Here is an 18,712-nt window from a genome sequence, read left to right as displayed (position 1 = left end):
TAATAATGAAGAAGGCTGGACTTTGGACCACATAGGTGATTTGCATACTGAAATATACCTTGCATGTGTCTATGATAATAAATGGTAGATCGAATTGTACAAGAAATTGCAGATGATTCAGATATTTATGTAAAATTTATGTCTTAGCAAAAGTAAATACTCTGGTTGCACAATGTCAATCAGCAACAGCTATAAAACTTCTGAGTAAGAATATTAAGAAATATTATTAAATTTTGAAATGTTCAACAAAAATATTTAATTTTGAGAACACTATAACATTGAGAACAAGAATCTTATATTTTGCATTCTTTTAATTGAGATTTATTTCTTGTCTTTTTTGAGTATCAAATTTATTCATATATTGGAAAAATATAAGTCTTTATGTATGGATACCTTTATTTTTATATTAATTTTTTAATTCCTCGTTTAAAAAAGAACAAATAAACAAATTTTTACATTAAAATTTTTTTTTTTAAATTTTCATTTTAACATCTTTGCTTCCAACAAGGCAGCAAGCAACCACTATTAGAGTTGGAAGTTACTGGAAGAGAAAAGATGATGTTTGTAGAGCAAGATAACGATTGAAATAAGACTTAAAAAATTGCAAATTATGTGAATAAGGAAAGCAAGATGAAGAAAGCGAATTCCAAAGAACTGATGTTCGAGGAAAAAAAATACTTAATTGAATGACAAGTAACATGAGAATGAATTTCAGTAGACGGCACAAGAGATGCTAGCTCTTTAGAGCAGTGACCATTATAGTATTTGTAGAAAAAAGAAAGTGAAGTAACATCAGGATGATGTAAAAATGGTTGGAGGTTGGCTGCAAGAGCAGGTTTACAATGCGTTTTTGCATCTTGTCTAAAAGAGAAAGGGCATCATTGGAAGATCCGCCTCAGATATGGCAACAGTATTTCATACAAAGATAAGTGTGAGATTTATGATTCCATGTCTGAATCCAAGAAGTTATATAAGAAGCACATTTATCAGCAAGAAAACAAATGATTTCTCCCCAAGTGTATCAGAATTCCCTATCAAGTAGGATGATAGGGGATTCTGATAATGAAGAAGATTGAGATAACAGCTTTAGAGAGGTCAAACCATGATCAGAAGCACCCGAGGGTGAATATGGAGAAAATGAGCACTGACGAGGATCAGAAACAAGACTTAAGTTAAGTAGAGAAGGTAAGTTATTCGGGTTGCCTGGAAAACGAGTTGGAAAGTTGACTATTTGAGTTAGTGATTGAGAAAGGCAAAAGTTGTGGGCCTTAACGCCTGTAGAGTCACTGGCACTAGAGCCAAGCCATTTAGTGTGAAGAACATTTGTCACCAACAACAACGATATTGGCTGATGGATAAAGAGAGAGGGCTTGATCAATTTGATCAGAAATAACGTCAAAAAGAGTGCAGTCTTAAAATGAAGGAGAGCGATATAGAACAAAGAGGAAGGCGATAGAGTGAAGTGGTGCTAAACGAAAGCATAAAAAAGAATAGGTAAGTTCTTATGAATGTAAATGCCCAGGCTAAATGTGACTATTGGAGTCTTTACGAATTAAAGAAAGATAACCATCAACACTAAGATCACAAGATGAGACAGCCAAACTCAAATTAGTCTCACAAAGAGAAAGTAGGTTTGGTGAACTTTACAAGAGATAAGACACAATAGAAGAAAAGTTAATTCAAAGACCACGAATATTCGTGAATTATAGGTTTAGAGAACTTGATAATGATGATGGTTTATTGTGTTTATAGTTTTTGGTACTTTATTTAATTTTAAATTTGTTAAAGAGCTTGACTCAAGACATAGATTGTACTCAGTACACTATCCAATAGTCCAAGCAATTGCCTTATTACTATTAATAAACCCTAAGCGGTAACAAAGGACTCCAAATATGGCCTCGACAAAGCAAACCAAAAGTACAAACAGAGACACCATCCATGCACAACATGGCACTCTTAATACTCTGATATTTTTAAGCTGTTGATGGAATCAGTCTCTCTGAGAGCTATGACAGAGTTCTGAAAACCTGGCTACCAGCCGGCCACAGAACCATAAAACTGAAAAAATAAAGTTTTAGAGCTGTACCCTCATTAGGAGATAATAGAATGAGTTGCCTAGTCGTAAAAACAGAGGCACAAGCAAAACCCATGCATTGAGTTAAGAGGATCCAGCATTCAACATCCTAAACTAGAAAAAATGTATTATAAATATATCTGTTCCAGCCTAATAGATAAAGAAAGGGTAGAAGGCTGGTCAACAGATAGATGTCAGTTCATTCGGTTCATTCATGGGTTGTAAAGATATTAACTATATAACAAACTCAAAATAACTGATTTTGAATTCCAGAATCCTATTTTGATAGAAAGTTAAATTTCAGATATCTTAGCAGCTACAAGACATCCCAAAATTATTATTTCTGTATTTCTTTTCTTATATTAAAGGTAAATTAAAAATCCTAAAAGTTTCAAGTGTTAAATTTACTGGATACCCTGTTAATTTTTGTTCTTAAATGGACCTAACTTTAGCATTTTGAGGATGGAGGCGTTTTTAGGGGGATATAGCTTCTATAATTTTAAATTCAGTGTTACAAAACCTATATTTTCACAAAGTAAAATAATTTTCACATTTCCTTGTATATTCTGCTTTTATTCGCTTTATTAATATTAATTTTTTTTTTTAAAGTGCTTCTTTTATAACTTTTAAGGCTAAAATGGTCAAAAATAATTTTTTTTGTAAAATAAATTGTAATTTTTTTTTAAAAGTTGAGGTAGCTTATTGCAATCATATTGATTTTAAATATTTAAGATAATTAGTATTTTATTTATACAGATTTAAAAAAAAAGGCTTTTTTGAAAAAGATAATAAATTTCTCGAAATAGGCTAAAACATTAATTTTTCAAATTGCCATAATTTTAGAATACTTCAACATAATGAGTTAAAATTTTTGAGAAATTATTTTTTTCCATAAAACCTACAGGAGGTGTAAATTTTACAAAATCTGAAATAGTCACTAGGAAAATTTCCAAAAAATTGGCTCATTTAATATCGAATGATGCAATACTTTAAAAAAATTTCAAATATTACTCAAACAAATTGCTACAGTGCACTTAAAGGCTATGTTAAATGCAGTGAATACTAGATCAACAGATCCAAGTTAAGTATCCAGCACACCTCCCTTTATATTAGATATAACATATTCTATAATCAATTTTTGATTTAATTTATACAAATTAGTGAACTTCAAAATAATCGAACTAAACTGAAATTTAAATGAAATACTTAAATTATTTCCAAATTTATGTGAAAGCTGTATTTCTATCTGCAGTTTAGCGCCAAACAAAACTAAAATATATATAAATGATTACCATTTTTATCAACTCCTTTGGTAGTTACAACAGTTGGTGGTAGTTCAGAGAACTCATCATCTTCTTCAGGAGCAACTCTTACATAAGGTATTGAATTAAAGGAAGTTGTCATGATGAAATAATTTTTTTGATAAAATAATCAAATATGTTCCAAACTTTAGTCATCTTTTAGAACTCCATACTCCAACAACTTTATTTATAAAATTAATGATGGTGATAAATGTCTGATACAAAATTTTGATCTAAAAAATTATAAATAGGTTGTGTTTAAAGAAGACAAAATTATGTACACTTTATCTCAAAACAATTAAATGTAATTGAGAAAACTAATTAAATTTATTGTTCTTTAAAAAACCACTACAGCACAAATCAATAGACTAGAATGTTTTAAAAACATTCAGAATAATTTTATTTTAATTTTTTTAATATTATATATATATATATATTGAATGACAAATAGGTAGAACATGCAAGGAGTTACATGGACTGTGGGTTACATCGATTGAGGGTTTGGGCAGGCAATCTATCAATTGAATAAAAAAAAAATGTTCAAGTTTTAAAACTTTTTTGGTCTTCTAAACTAAATTTTTTTTTTTTTTTCTAAAATATTAAGTTTACAATTTATGGTAAAAATTTAAGACAACCAAGCAAGAGTATATATATATATATATATATATATATATATATATATATATATATATATATATATATATATATATATATATATATATATATATATATAAATATATATATATATATATATATATATATATATATATATATATATATATATATATATATATATATATATATATATATATATGTATATATATACATATATATGTATATATATATATACATATATGTATATATATATGTATATATATACATATATATGTATATATATATATATATATATATATATATATATATATATATATATATATATATATATATATATATATACATATATGTAAATTATGTTAGTGTATTTTACAAATAGAGTGCTCAATGTTCTTAAAGAACAGAGGAACAATAAATTAGTAAATAACACTTATCTAACTTTTTTCTTCAACTTTAAGTTTCACCATTGCTGGGTCATCAGGAAGAGTTCGGGAACTCTTAATCATCAGGAAGAGTTCAGGAACTCTTCTCTAGTTTAACTAGATTTTTTTGTGCCTAACTACACCATACTTTGGTTTTTCAAAAATGATTTTCATTAATAAACTTTAGCTTAAGTTTTAAAGCCATATTGCTGATTTTCACAAATAATGTGCATCTTGTATGAGTAATTTTTGAAGAAAGTTCACAAATTTATAGCTCTTATTAATTTTTTTGCATTCTATTTGATGATCTACTTCTGTGAGTGGTGATTTTCATTTTTTCTTAAACATGTATTGCATTGTTTTGTTTAAATTAGGTTTCTTTGTTAAATGGCCAAATAACCTAATTTTTGGATTTTTAAAAAATGATTTTCACTAATAAGTTGTAGTTAAAGTTTTAAAACTACATGACTGATTTTTACATATCTATTATGAGTATTTCTAGTATGAGTAATTCTTAAATAAAATCGACAAGTTTATAGCTCTTGTATTTAGCAAATTATTGAAGAAAAAAAGCCATCTGATGGTATACATACTATAAGAAATTTATCAATTGATTATTCATTATAAAATAAAAACACTTCTTTTAATGAGTTGATAAAAATTAAACAAGGAGTTGAAATTGAAATAATGGCTATTAGCTAATTATCGGTTGAACATGATGAAATTTAGCAACCATTCATCCTTAGTTACTCAGAAACTACTTAAAACATTTCTCTTATCTTTTTGCACATGTAAGTTAATGTATGGTTGTTTGACTGTAATAAGTATTGGTTATCATAGTTATCAGATTAAAATGAGTTAACAAAGACATAGTTTAAAAAAATTTAGAAATTTTTATTCAATAACTTTGTCTGTCATAAGTTGACATTTAAAAATTGACTTGTGCTTCTCAATTCTCAGTTGGATTTATTTTAAGGCATTATAAACAGACTCAATCTATTGAAAGAGAAGCTGGCGGTGAAAACAAGCAAGAATTCAGAGATAAATATTAAACAAAATCTATCATTTGCTCTATAAGGACAAATTGTTGTAAGTTCCAGAATGATCTTGCAAAAAAAAATTTAAATGAAGCCAAGCTTTTTTAGATCTCAAGCATATCATAAAAAGAAAACTCCAAAGAGATCCATTGATGAAGAAACTAAAGCAATTAGTCAACCATTAGGCTAAATAAACAACTATAAACTTTTCAATTAATTTTTTAAAATAATTTTTATATACTTTTCAATTTATTTTGTTTTTTTTTTTTGTATTTAAGTTAAGTATAGCAAATTAAAATATATATATTTTTTTAAGAAAACTAAAATTAAGTTAAACTTTATGACAAAAAATGATCATAAGCCAATGTGAAAGTCATTAAAATACATAACTATTAACTAAATCAACTGCAATATATATATATATATATATATATATATATATATATATATATATATATATATATATATATATATATATATATATATATATATATATATATATATATATATATATATATATATATATATATATATATATATATGTATATATATATTATATAAATATATAAATATATATATATTTATATATATATATATACTATGTATAAAAATATACATATATATGTATATATCTATTTATATATATTATATTATAATATATTATATAATATTTTTAATATATATAAATATGTATATATATATATATATATATATATATATATATATATATATATATATATATATATATATATATATATATTATAAAATATACATATATACATAAAATTAATATATATATACATACATATATATACATATATATATATATATATATATATATATATATATATATATATATATATATATATATATATATATATATATATATAATCATATATATATATAAAATTAACATTCCAAACATTATTTCATAAACAACATAAAACAGTTCATAATAAAATTTCAAAACTTCGAAATTCATGTTTGTTTATAAACAACCGTGCGCATGCGTACAATTGCCTTAAGTTAACGGTTTCAAATTATACCCCGTTCTAAAATATAAAAACTTTACCCTACAACCCGTAGCGGTACCTAAGACTTAGTAGTAATTAATAGTTAATAGTTAGTAGTTTCCAAACCTATCAATAACTTTCCGGGCTAGCTGGTGTGTGATTGCATGGAAGATGATGCGCTGTGGTAACTAAGGAGGTGGTTGATTAAGTTTTGCTTTAAAGCAGTCGACACAGTTAATTAATCAATATATTTCGATTAAAGATCGTACAACCGAGGTGATTTACAAACAATTAAAAACTAATCTTAAGTATATACCATGAAATAATAATAATAAACAAACAATTATAAGTATAATAAGAAAATTATATAATAATAAACCAATATCAATTTTAAAACAACAATTGATTTTTATACACAGACAGGAAAGTTACAAATAGTAGTATACTGACAAAACGTAACAAATAATCTATTTAACTAAAACAACTACTGAAATAGAAGTAACAATGAGTTAATATATATAATAATCTTAATATCAATAATCGTAATAAAAGTTTTTGTTTATTTATTGTTATATAACAATAAATAAATACAATTTTATTGTATAATTTGTATTTGTATAATTTGTATAATTTGTATATTGTATAATATAATATTGTATAATAATAATATTGTAACAATAAATAAATACAATTTTATTGTATTTATTTATTGTTGTATAACAATAAATAAACTAAAATTATATATATATTTTAAGGAAATATTTATAGTACTTTTAATACGATTACTCACAAATAAAAACGTATCACACACATACACATCACACACATATCACACATACAAATCATACACACACACGCGCGCGCTGACAACTTCGTTTGGTAGTGCGTTGCATGGGTGAGCGACGCGGGTGTTGAAGAAGTTAACGAAGTTGAAGCTCGACCTAAAACAATCTACTGATACTTGGTACATGTTGTTTTAATCAACAATAAAAAATAAAAACATTTAAACGCGTTTTATACTTGTTGTTAATGATTGCGATTTACTTATTAGTAACTAAGTACTTAGGTACCGCTACCGGACTGTAAGATAAAACTATTACGTAGTCCGATTTTTCATTACTATATAAAGTAATGGAAAACCAATTGAACAACATGATGCCATATAATTTATTTATTTAGTTTTTAATACTATATTATATTGTTTTTTAAAATTTTTGTTTACACTTATATGTATACAAAGTATTTATAATATAATAATAAAAATGATATAAAGAGAAGCATTACAAATAAAAGACAAATTTCAGAATAAAGTTTCTAATAATTAAAACCTTTCGAAAACATAATAGTATGAAATTTAAAAAACATAGTAACATAAAAAAAACATGTTATCACACAGTTTGTAAAATAATGTATTTTATTTTATTTTCCACACAAGCATTTATCTATTATATTATTGTATTATCTACATATTACCTACATAAGTTATTATAAAATAACTAATGAAAATAAGGTTTTTTAAAAAACTCATTGATTAAAAAAGCAGAAAATATATTTTTTAATAATAATTATAATTTATTTCGTCACTATATAAACATAAATATAAATTAAATAGATAAAATGATGGGAACAATCAGAAGCCAAAAGTCATAAACTCTGTTGATATGAAGTTTTCACGTGAAATAAAAATAAATTATTAACAAGATCAAAATGAATAAACAAAAAATAAACTTGTATAAACCCATATGAGTATAGAATAAAATTATTAGTATTATAATATAAAAATTATTTTTGTTTATTATGATTTCAAAAATAGTTAAAATTACTAATTCAAGTATTTGGAAGCATAGACTTTGTGCTTTAAACATACTAAGCAAGTTTTGAAAAAATTCTATTTCATTAACATAGGGAGTTTTCTTAATGTTTATGAGTTAAACCTTGTCTAAATTTTTTGATGTTCAAAAGTTATGACCAAATAAAGTTTGAACCCCCCTCAATTTGAGGGGGTTACAAATTTTATATGGTCATATTTTTTGAACGCTAAGAGATCATACTAAGAAACTTAAAATTTATCGATGAATATTAGTCTAGTTGAGAACAGCACAAAAAATATTTTATCAACTTGTTGCTCTCACGTTTGGGGCAGTGAGGCAATGATTTTTGAGTTTTTTTGTTTCCAGGCTCCAATCATTTCAATTGTTTGCAAAGCATACTTATTTAACATAAGTATAAACATATAAATGTTTGGAGTTTGCTTTATGTCTGGAAGATAGCTGTCTCGAAGACTAAAAAATGCTGGATTCACCCCACAATGGCCACCTTTCTCCATTGAGAAAGGTGGCCAAAAATATAATCGTTGTATTTATGTGAATATGAAACCTTAGTTGAGTAAAATAGAGACTTACGATAATATTTTTTACTTTGTGTTTAACCAGCTCATAGGTGCAGCAGAGTAGGAGTAGAGAGAAGATGAAGATGAGCGCTGGGGGCACCAGTTGGATTTTTTATATATGATACTTTCGAGCATTGTCCAAACAAAAGACAATTTTTGAAATGCTCCAAATTTATTATGTTCATGCTTAAGTCAAAATATAATGTTTTACAAAAAAGTTGCGGCGATTGAAGCCCAGGATTAAAATACCCCAAAAAGTTAACCCTCACCCCAAATATGAAGGCAAAAAGTTCAAAAAAAAATTTTTTGTCGCTATCTTCTGCTAAATTTAATTACATAGACAGGTTTTAACTTTGCTTTGGATTTTTATTTTTCTTTGGAATCTTATATCTTTGAAAGTTATGATTATGTAAAGTTTACAACCCCCTCATTTTGGGGAGGGTGAAAACTTTATACAGTTATATCTTATAAAAACTTTTTACATATTATATCTATAGTTGAGAATTAAAATCTGTCGTATCAATTCTCAATTAATAATAAACAATTATAATAAAAAATAACTGACAAATAAACCCTTGGGGTTTTAGGATTTTTGTATCGGAAATCCAATAATTTGAGTCGAATCACTGCAATTTTTTGTTTAACTTTTTTTTTTTTAGTGCATTTAATTAATTTATATAGTAAGCAAATAAATATAAAATTATACATTATACAAATTATACAGTTAAGAACTTTGGGCAATATAAAAGAAACAATTTCAGACATGCATCAAATGCGGTAAATACTTTTATTATTTATTTTATTATTTATATTTATTATTTATATATATTATTTATTTAAAGAAACTATGTTGTTCTTTTATTTAACTTATTCCGTCATTAACAAAATTTATTAACCAAATATATACAAAAGTATGTTTTGATCAACTATATTTATTTGTAAACAATATTATTTGATTAATATTTGTATCTTGAGTTTACCTTTATGAAGAACAATATTGTGTTCTTCATAAAGGTAAACTCAGGACATAAATTGAGAATTTATTTTTCAATTTCTTCCTTTATTTTTAATACTACTTTATTAATTTCCTTTACATACTCCATCATAATTGGTCTACAGAATCTAATACTCTGAGACATTACGGTATTCCATAAAATATTGTTTGAATTTGAATGTACATATAGTTGATGAGGTGATGTTGCTGTGACAATTGTTGGCCGTGACAATTGTTGCTGTGACAAATATATCCAACTCTTGAAGATTATTTTGATTAGAATTATTAAAACGTTGATGGTATTATGAGTGATTTGATGTATCGCCAACTTCAATGGATGTTTTTAAAGGTGAGCACTGTGGTAGTTTATTCCATCCGCCTAATTTATTCCACCCCACTGCATATAATAAACATTTATTTGGTTCATGTAAATGGAAAATTTGTAAACGACTTTTAAATGACCATTATCTTTACTAAATAAAAATGGAAATAAAAAAAAAAGGTGTAAAATTAGTTTCAATTTGATGTTTTACATATTGGGATGAAATAATCTACTACTATAGTAGATTATTCCATCCACCTGATTTATTCAATTTCACTCACAATGGGTCAGAATCTTTTTTCCGTAGCCAAAAGTCCCAAAAAAAGTCGAATCTTCTAAACTTTTTTTTTTTTAATTTTGTTATTGAAACATAGGTCTTTTACTCTACTCAAAAATTTATCCGTTTAATTACTAGATATGAAAGGAAGCTTGCTAGAACCTTTCATAATGGCTTTAAAAATGTCAAACTTTCGCAAATTTTTTTTTAAAAATACTTATCCACAAAATCTACATAATTTTTTTCAATAAAAAAGCTTTAGACTATTTTAATTTTAAATAAACATATTAACTTAATGCTTATAAAAAATACATGTTTTAGTTATATAATTGTATTTATTCATAATATGTCTTAGAATTATTGGTATTTTAAAGGTGTTTTTCTAAATTTCTTTATCTTCCTTTTTCTAAATGCCACTCAAAGACTGTTTAATTTTCTGATTTTTGCATTTACTAAACGGCAGAATACTGAATGTTGTCTTGGCTATTTATTAAACGATTTAAAACAAGATGTAGTGACAGTATTATCATTTATTGTCAATGAAGAATTACAAACCATCAGTGCCAAAGGACACACTGGACACGTGCCGGGAGGCCACAGAGTTTAAGGAGCCAGAGCATCTAAGTGAATTTTTAAGAGATATATAATTTGAAAGAAAATTTTTTATCTGCCTCTGTCCTTGAGGATTATCATTCCGCGGATCAGACGAAAAACTAGGATCGATATGCAGCGAAAACTTTATTGGATGTATTGAGTTATTAGTAAAACTTAATCCTTTCCTCGCCTAACACTTGATAACTCATTCAAACAAAGGAAAGGCATTTTCGAAGAACTCATACACTTAATAGTCGCCGAGGTTATGGAACTTATAGGAAATATAATCATTCTTAAGTAACATGTTATGGTATAACTTTTTTATTTACTTCAAACATAATTTCTTAGTTAGCAAAATCAAATTTGCGAAATATTTCTCAACTATCGTTGATTCTACTCCCGATGTGTACAAAACGGAGAACCAGTTAAGCAGTTCATAGCATTCATTCCCATGCATAATCATTTAAATAAAAAGATCAACGTTCTCGCCAAATTCATTCCATGTACTGGTCATTATTAGAAGTAACAGAGCTACTGTTAATTTCTTAAGCTTTTTTTATAAAAATTTATGACTCCTTTTCAGCATCAACGCATGAATGTCTTAAAATCAAAGTTTCTTGTATTAATGCATCTTAAAGTTAAAGTTCCTTGCTGGAATACGTGTAAAGATTTCCTAGATTTTCTCTCAAACTCGTTGGTCAGCTCAAGGTGATTATTTAGAAAATCAAATAAAACATTTTTTATATGTGATTATGTATACTTGTCAACAAATAATTTCTATACAGGCTCTTCTTGATCTTAACGAAAATCAGAAAGCAAAACCAAAAGCAAAGGCCTTCGGACTTTTGACCAAAATGGAACAACTTGAGACAGCTATTTTAATAATCATTTGGAACAGAATTATGAAAAGGTTCAACAAAGTTAACTGTTTGTGAAGCTTAATTTAGGTATGGTTGAAGAACTGTACAACTTCCCTGGAGCATGACGTGCAACAAATTCGCTCCAATTTTAAGCAATATGAAAAGGATTCGTGTCTTTGGTCAACACGGATGAATATGTCTAAGTTCAAAGACTCCCAAGAACACGCAAGAAACATTTTGATGATGAAATTAACAGTGTGGAAACTACAGTGTTTTCATGGGCAATCTTAAATGATAGCCAACGTTAATGAGATCACGGACAAACTAATGAGTAATCTAGATAAAAGCAAGAAAGCCTATTCTGAATCTCTCTTTGGTTTTCTTGTGAATCTCTGCAGCATGGGTGTCTCGGAGATTACTTGCAGTGCACAAAAACTCGTTGACCAATATCCTATTGATCTTAACTTTTACTTATTTAACGAATGTCTTCATTTTAGAGCTTGTTTTCAGGAACGTCTTTCAGATCTTTCTATAATTTAAATAAAAAACTGGGTATTGGATTCCATCGACCTAAATGATATCATATTTGCACTTACAAGTTTAAAATGCAAACAAAAGGGGTTTTAAAACCTATACTAATTGCATCGTGTTTTTAATAATAAATAACGCAAGATGCTTGTTTAAATACAAAAGAAAACACATTATAAAGTATAGCGCAACAATTACAAAGAATTTTTTATTTTAAACCGCTCTTAAATCTGAATACGAGGAGCCCAACAGGGGCCAGAAGACCTAAAGTGCCGGGAGGCCAAGAAGTGCTTAACCCGGCCCTGCAAACCATAAAAATGTACAAAGAGTTTTGTCAATACATTTTCAAGCAAAACATTTTCAAGCAAAAAATACTTTAAAACAAAGAAAGCAGTCTAAAAGATCCTGCTTAATAAAAAAAATAAAAACTGCCAAAAAGATTCTTCCTAATATAACATGAATAGCATGCTAAAAGATCCTGTTTAAAAAAAAGATTATAAGCAATACCCACTCTACATCCAAGTGTCATGGACAAATGGCAATTGCAAATAATTATGTATTAATGAGATTGTTGTAATTAGTCATCTGATCATTTCTGTTCTAGAATGTTTACCACTGTAAATGCTAAAAAAATATTGAGCACATAACTTTAAATACATTGCTGGTATGGTATGTAGGTACCAAATGTTAAAACTTAACATGTTATATTTTACAAGTTATTGTTTTATACCAGAAGTTATTGAGATACTTAATACCACATATTGAGTTATTTAATACCACAAGCTATTGTTTATATATCATAAGTTATTAAGATTATTATACGAGTTGCTGAGAGCTTATATGAAAATATTTTACAAGAGTTGTCTATTATCTTTGCACTATTTTTTTATAGTCATAAAAATGCCCTGCACATCTACGTTTGAATACTTTCCTACTAACGTAAAAAATCATCCAGAATCTTTTTTTTTTTGGTTTGTTTTGGTTTTTGAAGAACGTAAAAAAAAAAAGAAATAAAGCACGCATTATATCACCATTAAAAATTCTTTTGAAAGATTTTCCATTGCTTTCTTTATTGAAAATACATTTTGGTAATATTGGTGCAATACAATATGCAAAATTATCACTCAAAAGTGGCCCAAATGTTGCAAGGTATCTTCTTAATATTTGAAGAAATGTATATACAGAAATATACAGAATACTCTTGTGAAACAGGTTTGAATTCTTTGAAAAGGTATACGGTAGAAATATTTTTAAAAGCATTCATTAAATAACAAGAACATTCTGTACATAATAAAAACTCCCTCAGTTATAAAAGTTTATAGTAATTGATTGAGAAATGAAATCATTGAAAATTTGACTCTTTTTTTTTTAAAAGTGCTTTTGGTGTGCAAGCTTAGTGTGCAATAATCATGCAAGTAGTTTTTAAAGATTTAAAAGATTGAAGAAGAAGGTAAAAATAGCTTTAAAAAAGTTGATTTTATGGAGTTTATTTATGGAGTATTTTATGGACTATTAAGATTTTCCCTATTAGAGTGTACTAAGTTTAAAGATGATTTTACAGTTAAACAGGAAATTATTTTAACTGCAGATTTATATAAAACCTCAAAACCTCAAAACCTAAGTGTTAAATCCAGGAAAATTTTAACAAAATAATAAAAACCTAAACTTTAATTAGATATGGCATTGTGGATAGAAATCTAGTACAAATCTGTCCTTTCAGCTGCTGTAGCTAAATAGTCCTTTTTAATTAAAGATTTTTTGAGTTACGATTATAATTGTGTTCAGTAAGTTGGGACAGCATCAGTAGATAAGTCGCATTAACTTTTGGTTAAAAATTTTGTGCTTCAAATGAGTGACTAAAAATAAAAGTTTACCAATTAAAAATATTTTTTCAACAAGTTTTTGACTCCAGTCATCCTCTTTGAAGATATCTCTGCCAGAAGTAGTAGAGAAGGCATCTTCCATATCCATTTCGCAGGTTATATAGCAAAAAGTTTAAAAATGGTCTAGTAAATGTTAACAGATAAACAATATATCGACAATTTGTTTGTGTTTGTAAATCTTTTTCAATTTTATATTTTACTTTAAAACAATATTGTCGATTTTATAGTTAGTTTATAGTGATATCTTTTTTTAGAGTTAATATAAATACAAAGTTAACATAAGATCCCAGCAAGCAAACGACGTCATGTCAACGTCTGAACAAGGTTGAAATTTTTAACGTCGGAACTTTCAACGTCGCTTCCACGTTGACTTACCGTTGATATAGTAACGTTGAACAATATAACTTCTTTTCAATGTCTTAATAGTGTAGAAAGTTTAACGTCAGAATTTCCACGTTACTTCAACGTTGATTTATAGTTGATAAACTAACGTTGATTATTCAACGTTAAAATGACGTGTCTTTTTAATTTTATTTGAATTCGAGGCAGATATTTATAAGATTCATTAAAATTAAAAATGGCTTATCGAAATGTGCTTTTTTATTGTTTTTTATTTAAGGCCACTTTGAATTGCAAAGTTATTTCCCGTCATAAAAAAAAAACTGTAAAGTATGCGGGCGGGCAGCAAATTTCCATTATCCATTATTTCATTTTTTTTTTTTATAGATATGTAAACAGTTTGGTTCAGGGATTATTTTTCCGACCAGTGCACAGTGGGCCGGATATTAGACGTATGGTGGACAAATTATTCTGCTCCTTTTTTTCATTACTATAACCCTTTAAATGTCCAAACAAGCACTTTGTGTTAAGATAGTGATTAAGATTTTTCGATGTTTTTTAATTCTCGAGAAATGAGAAAAATGAGAAATTGAGAACGAGCTTCTCGAGAATTCAGTAGAAATTTTGAGAAATGTTAAAATCATAATTTTTTTTTTTAATTTTAATATAATTTATGTTCATAAAATGTATATGGACAAACATTGGATTGAAAAAACAGCATAACAAATATAAAAGTCAATTGATATAAGAAATGGTATAAAAATATGACGAAAAAAGATATAGGGAAGATGGGGGCGCATTGATCGCCGGGGCAGTATGATCTTTTGGCTTTTACTCGTTCATTTTTGCCTTACTAGAAGTGAGGTTGCAATTTAATTAACCATTATGCTTCCCTAATTGATTATTCGTAATATTTTTTCATAAGGTTATCAGCGTCAAAAAAAAATAAAGAAAATGTTGTTTTTCGTCATAAAAAGTGATTTTTTTAAATCGTACTATAATTCAAATATATTTTTATTTAGATGTCTGTATGGGTTAACAACAATTTTATTTTAAATTTGTAACTGTTAGGTGTATAGTATAATATATAATTTTTATTTGGCTGCAATTTATACAGTAGATATTGCTATCAATATGTTACCTATACCTATTGGCGTACATTGATCTTTGACTATGCGGGGCCCATTGATCGGAGGATCAAAGTGCCCCATAGAAGACGAAGTGCCCCATGTTTTTGTTTATAAGCAATACAGTTAAACGAATGGAATTGTATTTATAATTTAAAAAAAAACTATATATAAACAAACAATAGCTTTTAGCATTTCATTTTTTAAATCTACTTATGTTATAAGCTAGTAATATTAATACTATTATCTTATAATATCAAAAGAATAATATTTAACATAATAATTAAAAAATATTTAACATAATATTATTATGTTAAATATTAGCATTTATTAAAAACATATGTTTTTATTGATATATTTTTTTACAGATCTTAAAATGGTTAGAAATAGAATTGAAAAAACAAATAAAGTTGCTATACCAAGTGAAACAATGAAAGTAGCTGTTAATAAAGTTTTAGAAGGAACACAACTGAATGTTGTAGCACGTCAGTTTAACATAAATAGAATGACTTTAAAAAGATATTGTCGTAAAAAGAGGCTTAATCCAAATGAAGCTTTCAAGCCTAACTACAACAATAGACAAGTTTTTACAGCAGAAGATGAAAAAAGTTTATCAAGTTATTTACTAATTGCATCAAAAATGAACTATGGCCTTTCAACTAGGTCAACGCGATTATTGGCATATGAATTTGCTTTAAAAAACAATAAGATATGCCCATCATCATGGATCAAAAATAAAATTGCAGGCATTGATTGGTTGCAAGGTTTTATGAAAAGACAACCAGAGTTGTCTCTACGAACACCTGAAGCAACGAGCTTCGCTCGATCAACAGCTTTTAACAAACACACTGTAAGAGAGTTTTTTCAAAATCTTAAAACGGTAAGAAATCGATATAAATATAATCCTAACTGTATATATAATGTTGATGAAACTGGTTTAACAACCGTTCAAAAGCCGGTAAAGGTTTTAGCTGGTAGAGGAAGCAAACAAGTTGGAAGAATCACATCTGCAGAACGAGGAACATTGGTAACTGCATGTTGTGCCTCTAATGCTATTGGAAATTCCATTCCTCCATTATTTATTTTTCCTAGGGTAAAGTTTCATGATTACATGATTAAGGAAGGACCTCCTGGATGTGTGGGATTTGCAAATCCTTCTGGTTGGATGAACTCAGAAATTTTCATAGAATGGATTAAACATTTTGTTAAATATTCAAACTGTTCTCAGGAATCTCCAGTTTTGTTACTTCTCGACAGTCATGAAAGTCATATTTCTGTTAAAGGCTTGGAGCTTGCAATTCAACATGGAATTACAATAATAAGTTTTCCTCCCCATTGCAGCCATAAATTGCAGCCATTAGATAGAACTGTTTTTGGACCATTGAAAAGGTTTTACAATTTTGCATGTGATAATTGGATGGTTTCAAACCCAAGACCAATGACCATTTATGATATTGTTTCAATAGTTTGAGAACCGTATACAAAAGCTTTCTCACCATCTAATATACAGACAGGATTTAGAGTAGCTGGCATTGAGCCATTCAATTCTGAAATTTTCAAAGATGACGAATATTTACCATCATCAGTTACAGATAGAGCTGCTCCAGATACAGTTACTATCACTCCTGTCAACAACATGGAATCTGAAATGATACCAGCACATGTTAATCACATAGAGTCTGAACTAACTATAGTAAATATTGAAACAAGTATTTTAAACAAAGTGTCAACAAGTGTTGCTTCTATTATCTCACCTGAGGTTTTAAAACCTTACCCAAAAGCATCTGCCAGAAAAAAAAAAGTTAAAAGTAGGCAGTTAAAAACAAGGATCTTGACTGATACTCCTGTCAGAAATGAAATTCGTTTGTCAAAAGAAAAGAAAATTTTGAAGCAAACCAAAAATCAACAAAAAGTCTCCACAAAAGATAAGAAAGAAACTAAGAATTACTTGCTTAGGAATAAAAAACAATGTAAACCAAAAGCTGCTTCACAACTTGACTTTCACAAATGATGAAATATTCTTAATCAAAATATTGTACTTTTAACAAGTTTTGTAAACTTAAAAGTTGTATTCTTATTTCAGTCTTTATATTTCAGTTCTTATAAATTTCAAGTTGTTGTAAAGTTTTAAACGTATATAAAGCGGGTAGCTTATAGCTGTTGTGATTTATACATTTTTTAATTAAAAATTAGACTAGTGGGTTTAACTGCTATATTTAAAAAATAATTAAAAAATTTAGTATTATATGTTATACAATATTACCCTTTGACTAAATTATTTACAAGATTTAGTTATAGAAGTGTTAAACGTTTAGATAATATTACGCATATAAGATCAATGTGCCCCAAGTCGGAGATCATAGTACCCCATAGTTTGGGGTACATTGATCTTTTGAGAGGGTTGTTTAAAAGTTAAAATTATTCATGTTTATCATTTTTTAAAATCAAAATATTTATATATTCCAAAAGCCAGATAGTTCTACATGTGTTTCGTAGTTAATAAGTTTTTACATCTCTTTCAGGTTCTGCGCAATTTTCAAAACACTGCTACGGCGATCAATGCGCCCCCATCTCCCCTACTCTGAAATATGCAAGTGTAACAAGTTTTTAATTGTTATTTACTAGTTATTAGTGATGTGTTTGATAATCTATTTCTTTTTTTTTGTCACAAAATCATTAGCAATCGAGAAATTACGTTCGCTTTGCGTTGAAGTTGGTCTTATTGTAGATAATGCATCTTTTAGATTTTCCAAATTTTGTGACCTTAGACCAGTTGTTTGGAATATGCTGCATTCTTTTTTAAGTGTCGAATAAAGATTCTGGTTATCATTATCGCAACGTTGGCGTGGCATAATTTCTTTTGTTGTATTTTTTATAGCTAAATTTAGTTGTTCTTCAAGCGATAACTCAGTGTTGACATTGCTGCTAGTGGACGTT

The 18,712-nt window shown here is 27.4% G+C and overlaps 2 protein-coding genes across 2 annotated transcripts in view; one reads left to right on the top strand and one right to left on the bottom strand.

Annotated features, from left to right (window-relative positions):
• Positions 1–3,612, bottom strand: part of LOC100207320 (autophagy-related protein 9A) — a 44,568-nt gene extending 40,956 nt beyond the window's left edge. Inside the window, exon 1 of the mRNA XM_065811068.1 lies at positions 3,367–3,612. Within this exon, the coding sequence (XP_065667140.1) occupies positions 3,367–3,478 (112 nt within the window). The 5' untranslated portion in view covers positions 3,479–3,612. The remainder of the gene's footprint in view (positions 1–3,366) is intronic.
• Positions 3,613–13,598: 9,986 nt separating this feature from the next.
• On the top strand, positions 13,599–17,786 carry LOC136087027 (tigger transposable element-derived protein 4-like). Its single transcript, XM_065809533.1, has 3 exons — positions 13,599–13,638; positions 16,144–17,195; positions 17,286–17,786. The coding sequence occupies exons 1-3, from the start codon at positions 13,599–13,601 to the stop codon at positions 17,784–17,786; spliced, it is 1,593 nt and encodes a 530-aa protein (XP_065665605.1).
• The last annotated feature ends 926 nt before the right edge of the window (positions 17,787–18,712 follow it).

This window comes from Hydra vulgaris, chromosome 11, assembly GCF_038396675.1.
Source record: "Hydra vulgaris chromosome 11, alternate assembly HydraT2T_AEP".
Lineage (NCBI taxonomy): Eukaryota > Metazoa > Cnidaria > Hydrozoa > Anthoathecata > Hydridae > Hydra > Hydra vulgaris.
Note: the sequence above shows the minus strand (reverse complement) of the source record. Positions and strands in the feature narration are given on the sequence as shown.

Coding starts and splice junctions, on each gene's coding strand:
- LOC136087027 (XM_065809533.1), top strand. CDS start 13,599: ATGTATATACAGAAATATACAGAATACTCTTGTGAAACAG. Junction 13,639..16,143: donor AGAATACTCTTGTGAAACAG/GTTTGAATTCTT, acceptor ATTTTTTTACAG/ATCTTAAAATGGTTAGAAAT. Junction 17,196..17,285: donor TTGCATGTGATAATTGGATG/GTTTCAAACCCA, acceptor TCTAATATACAG/ACAGGATTTAGAGTAGCTGG.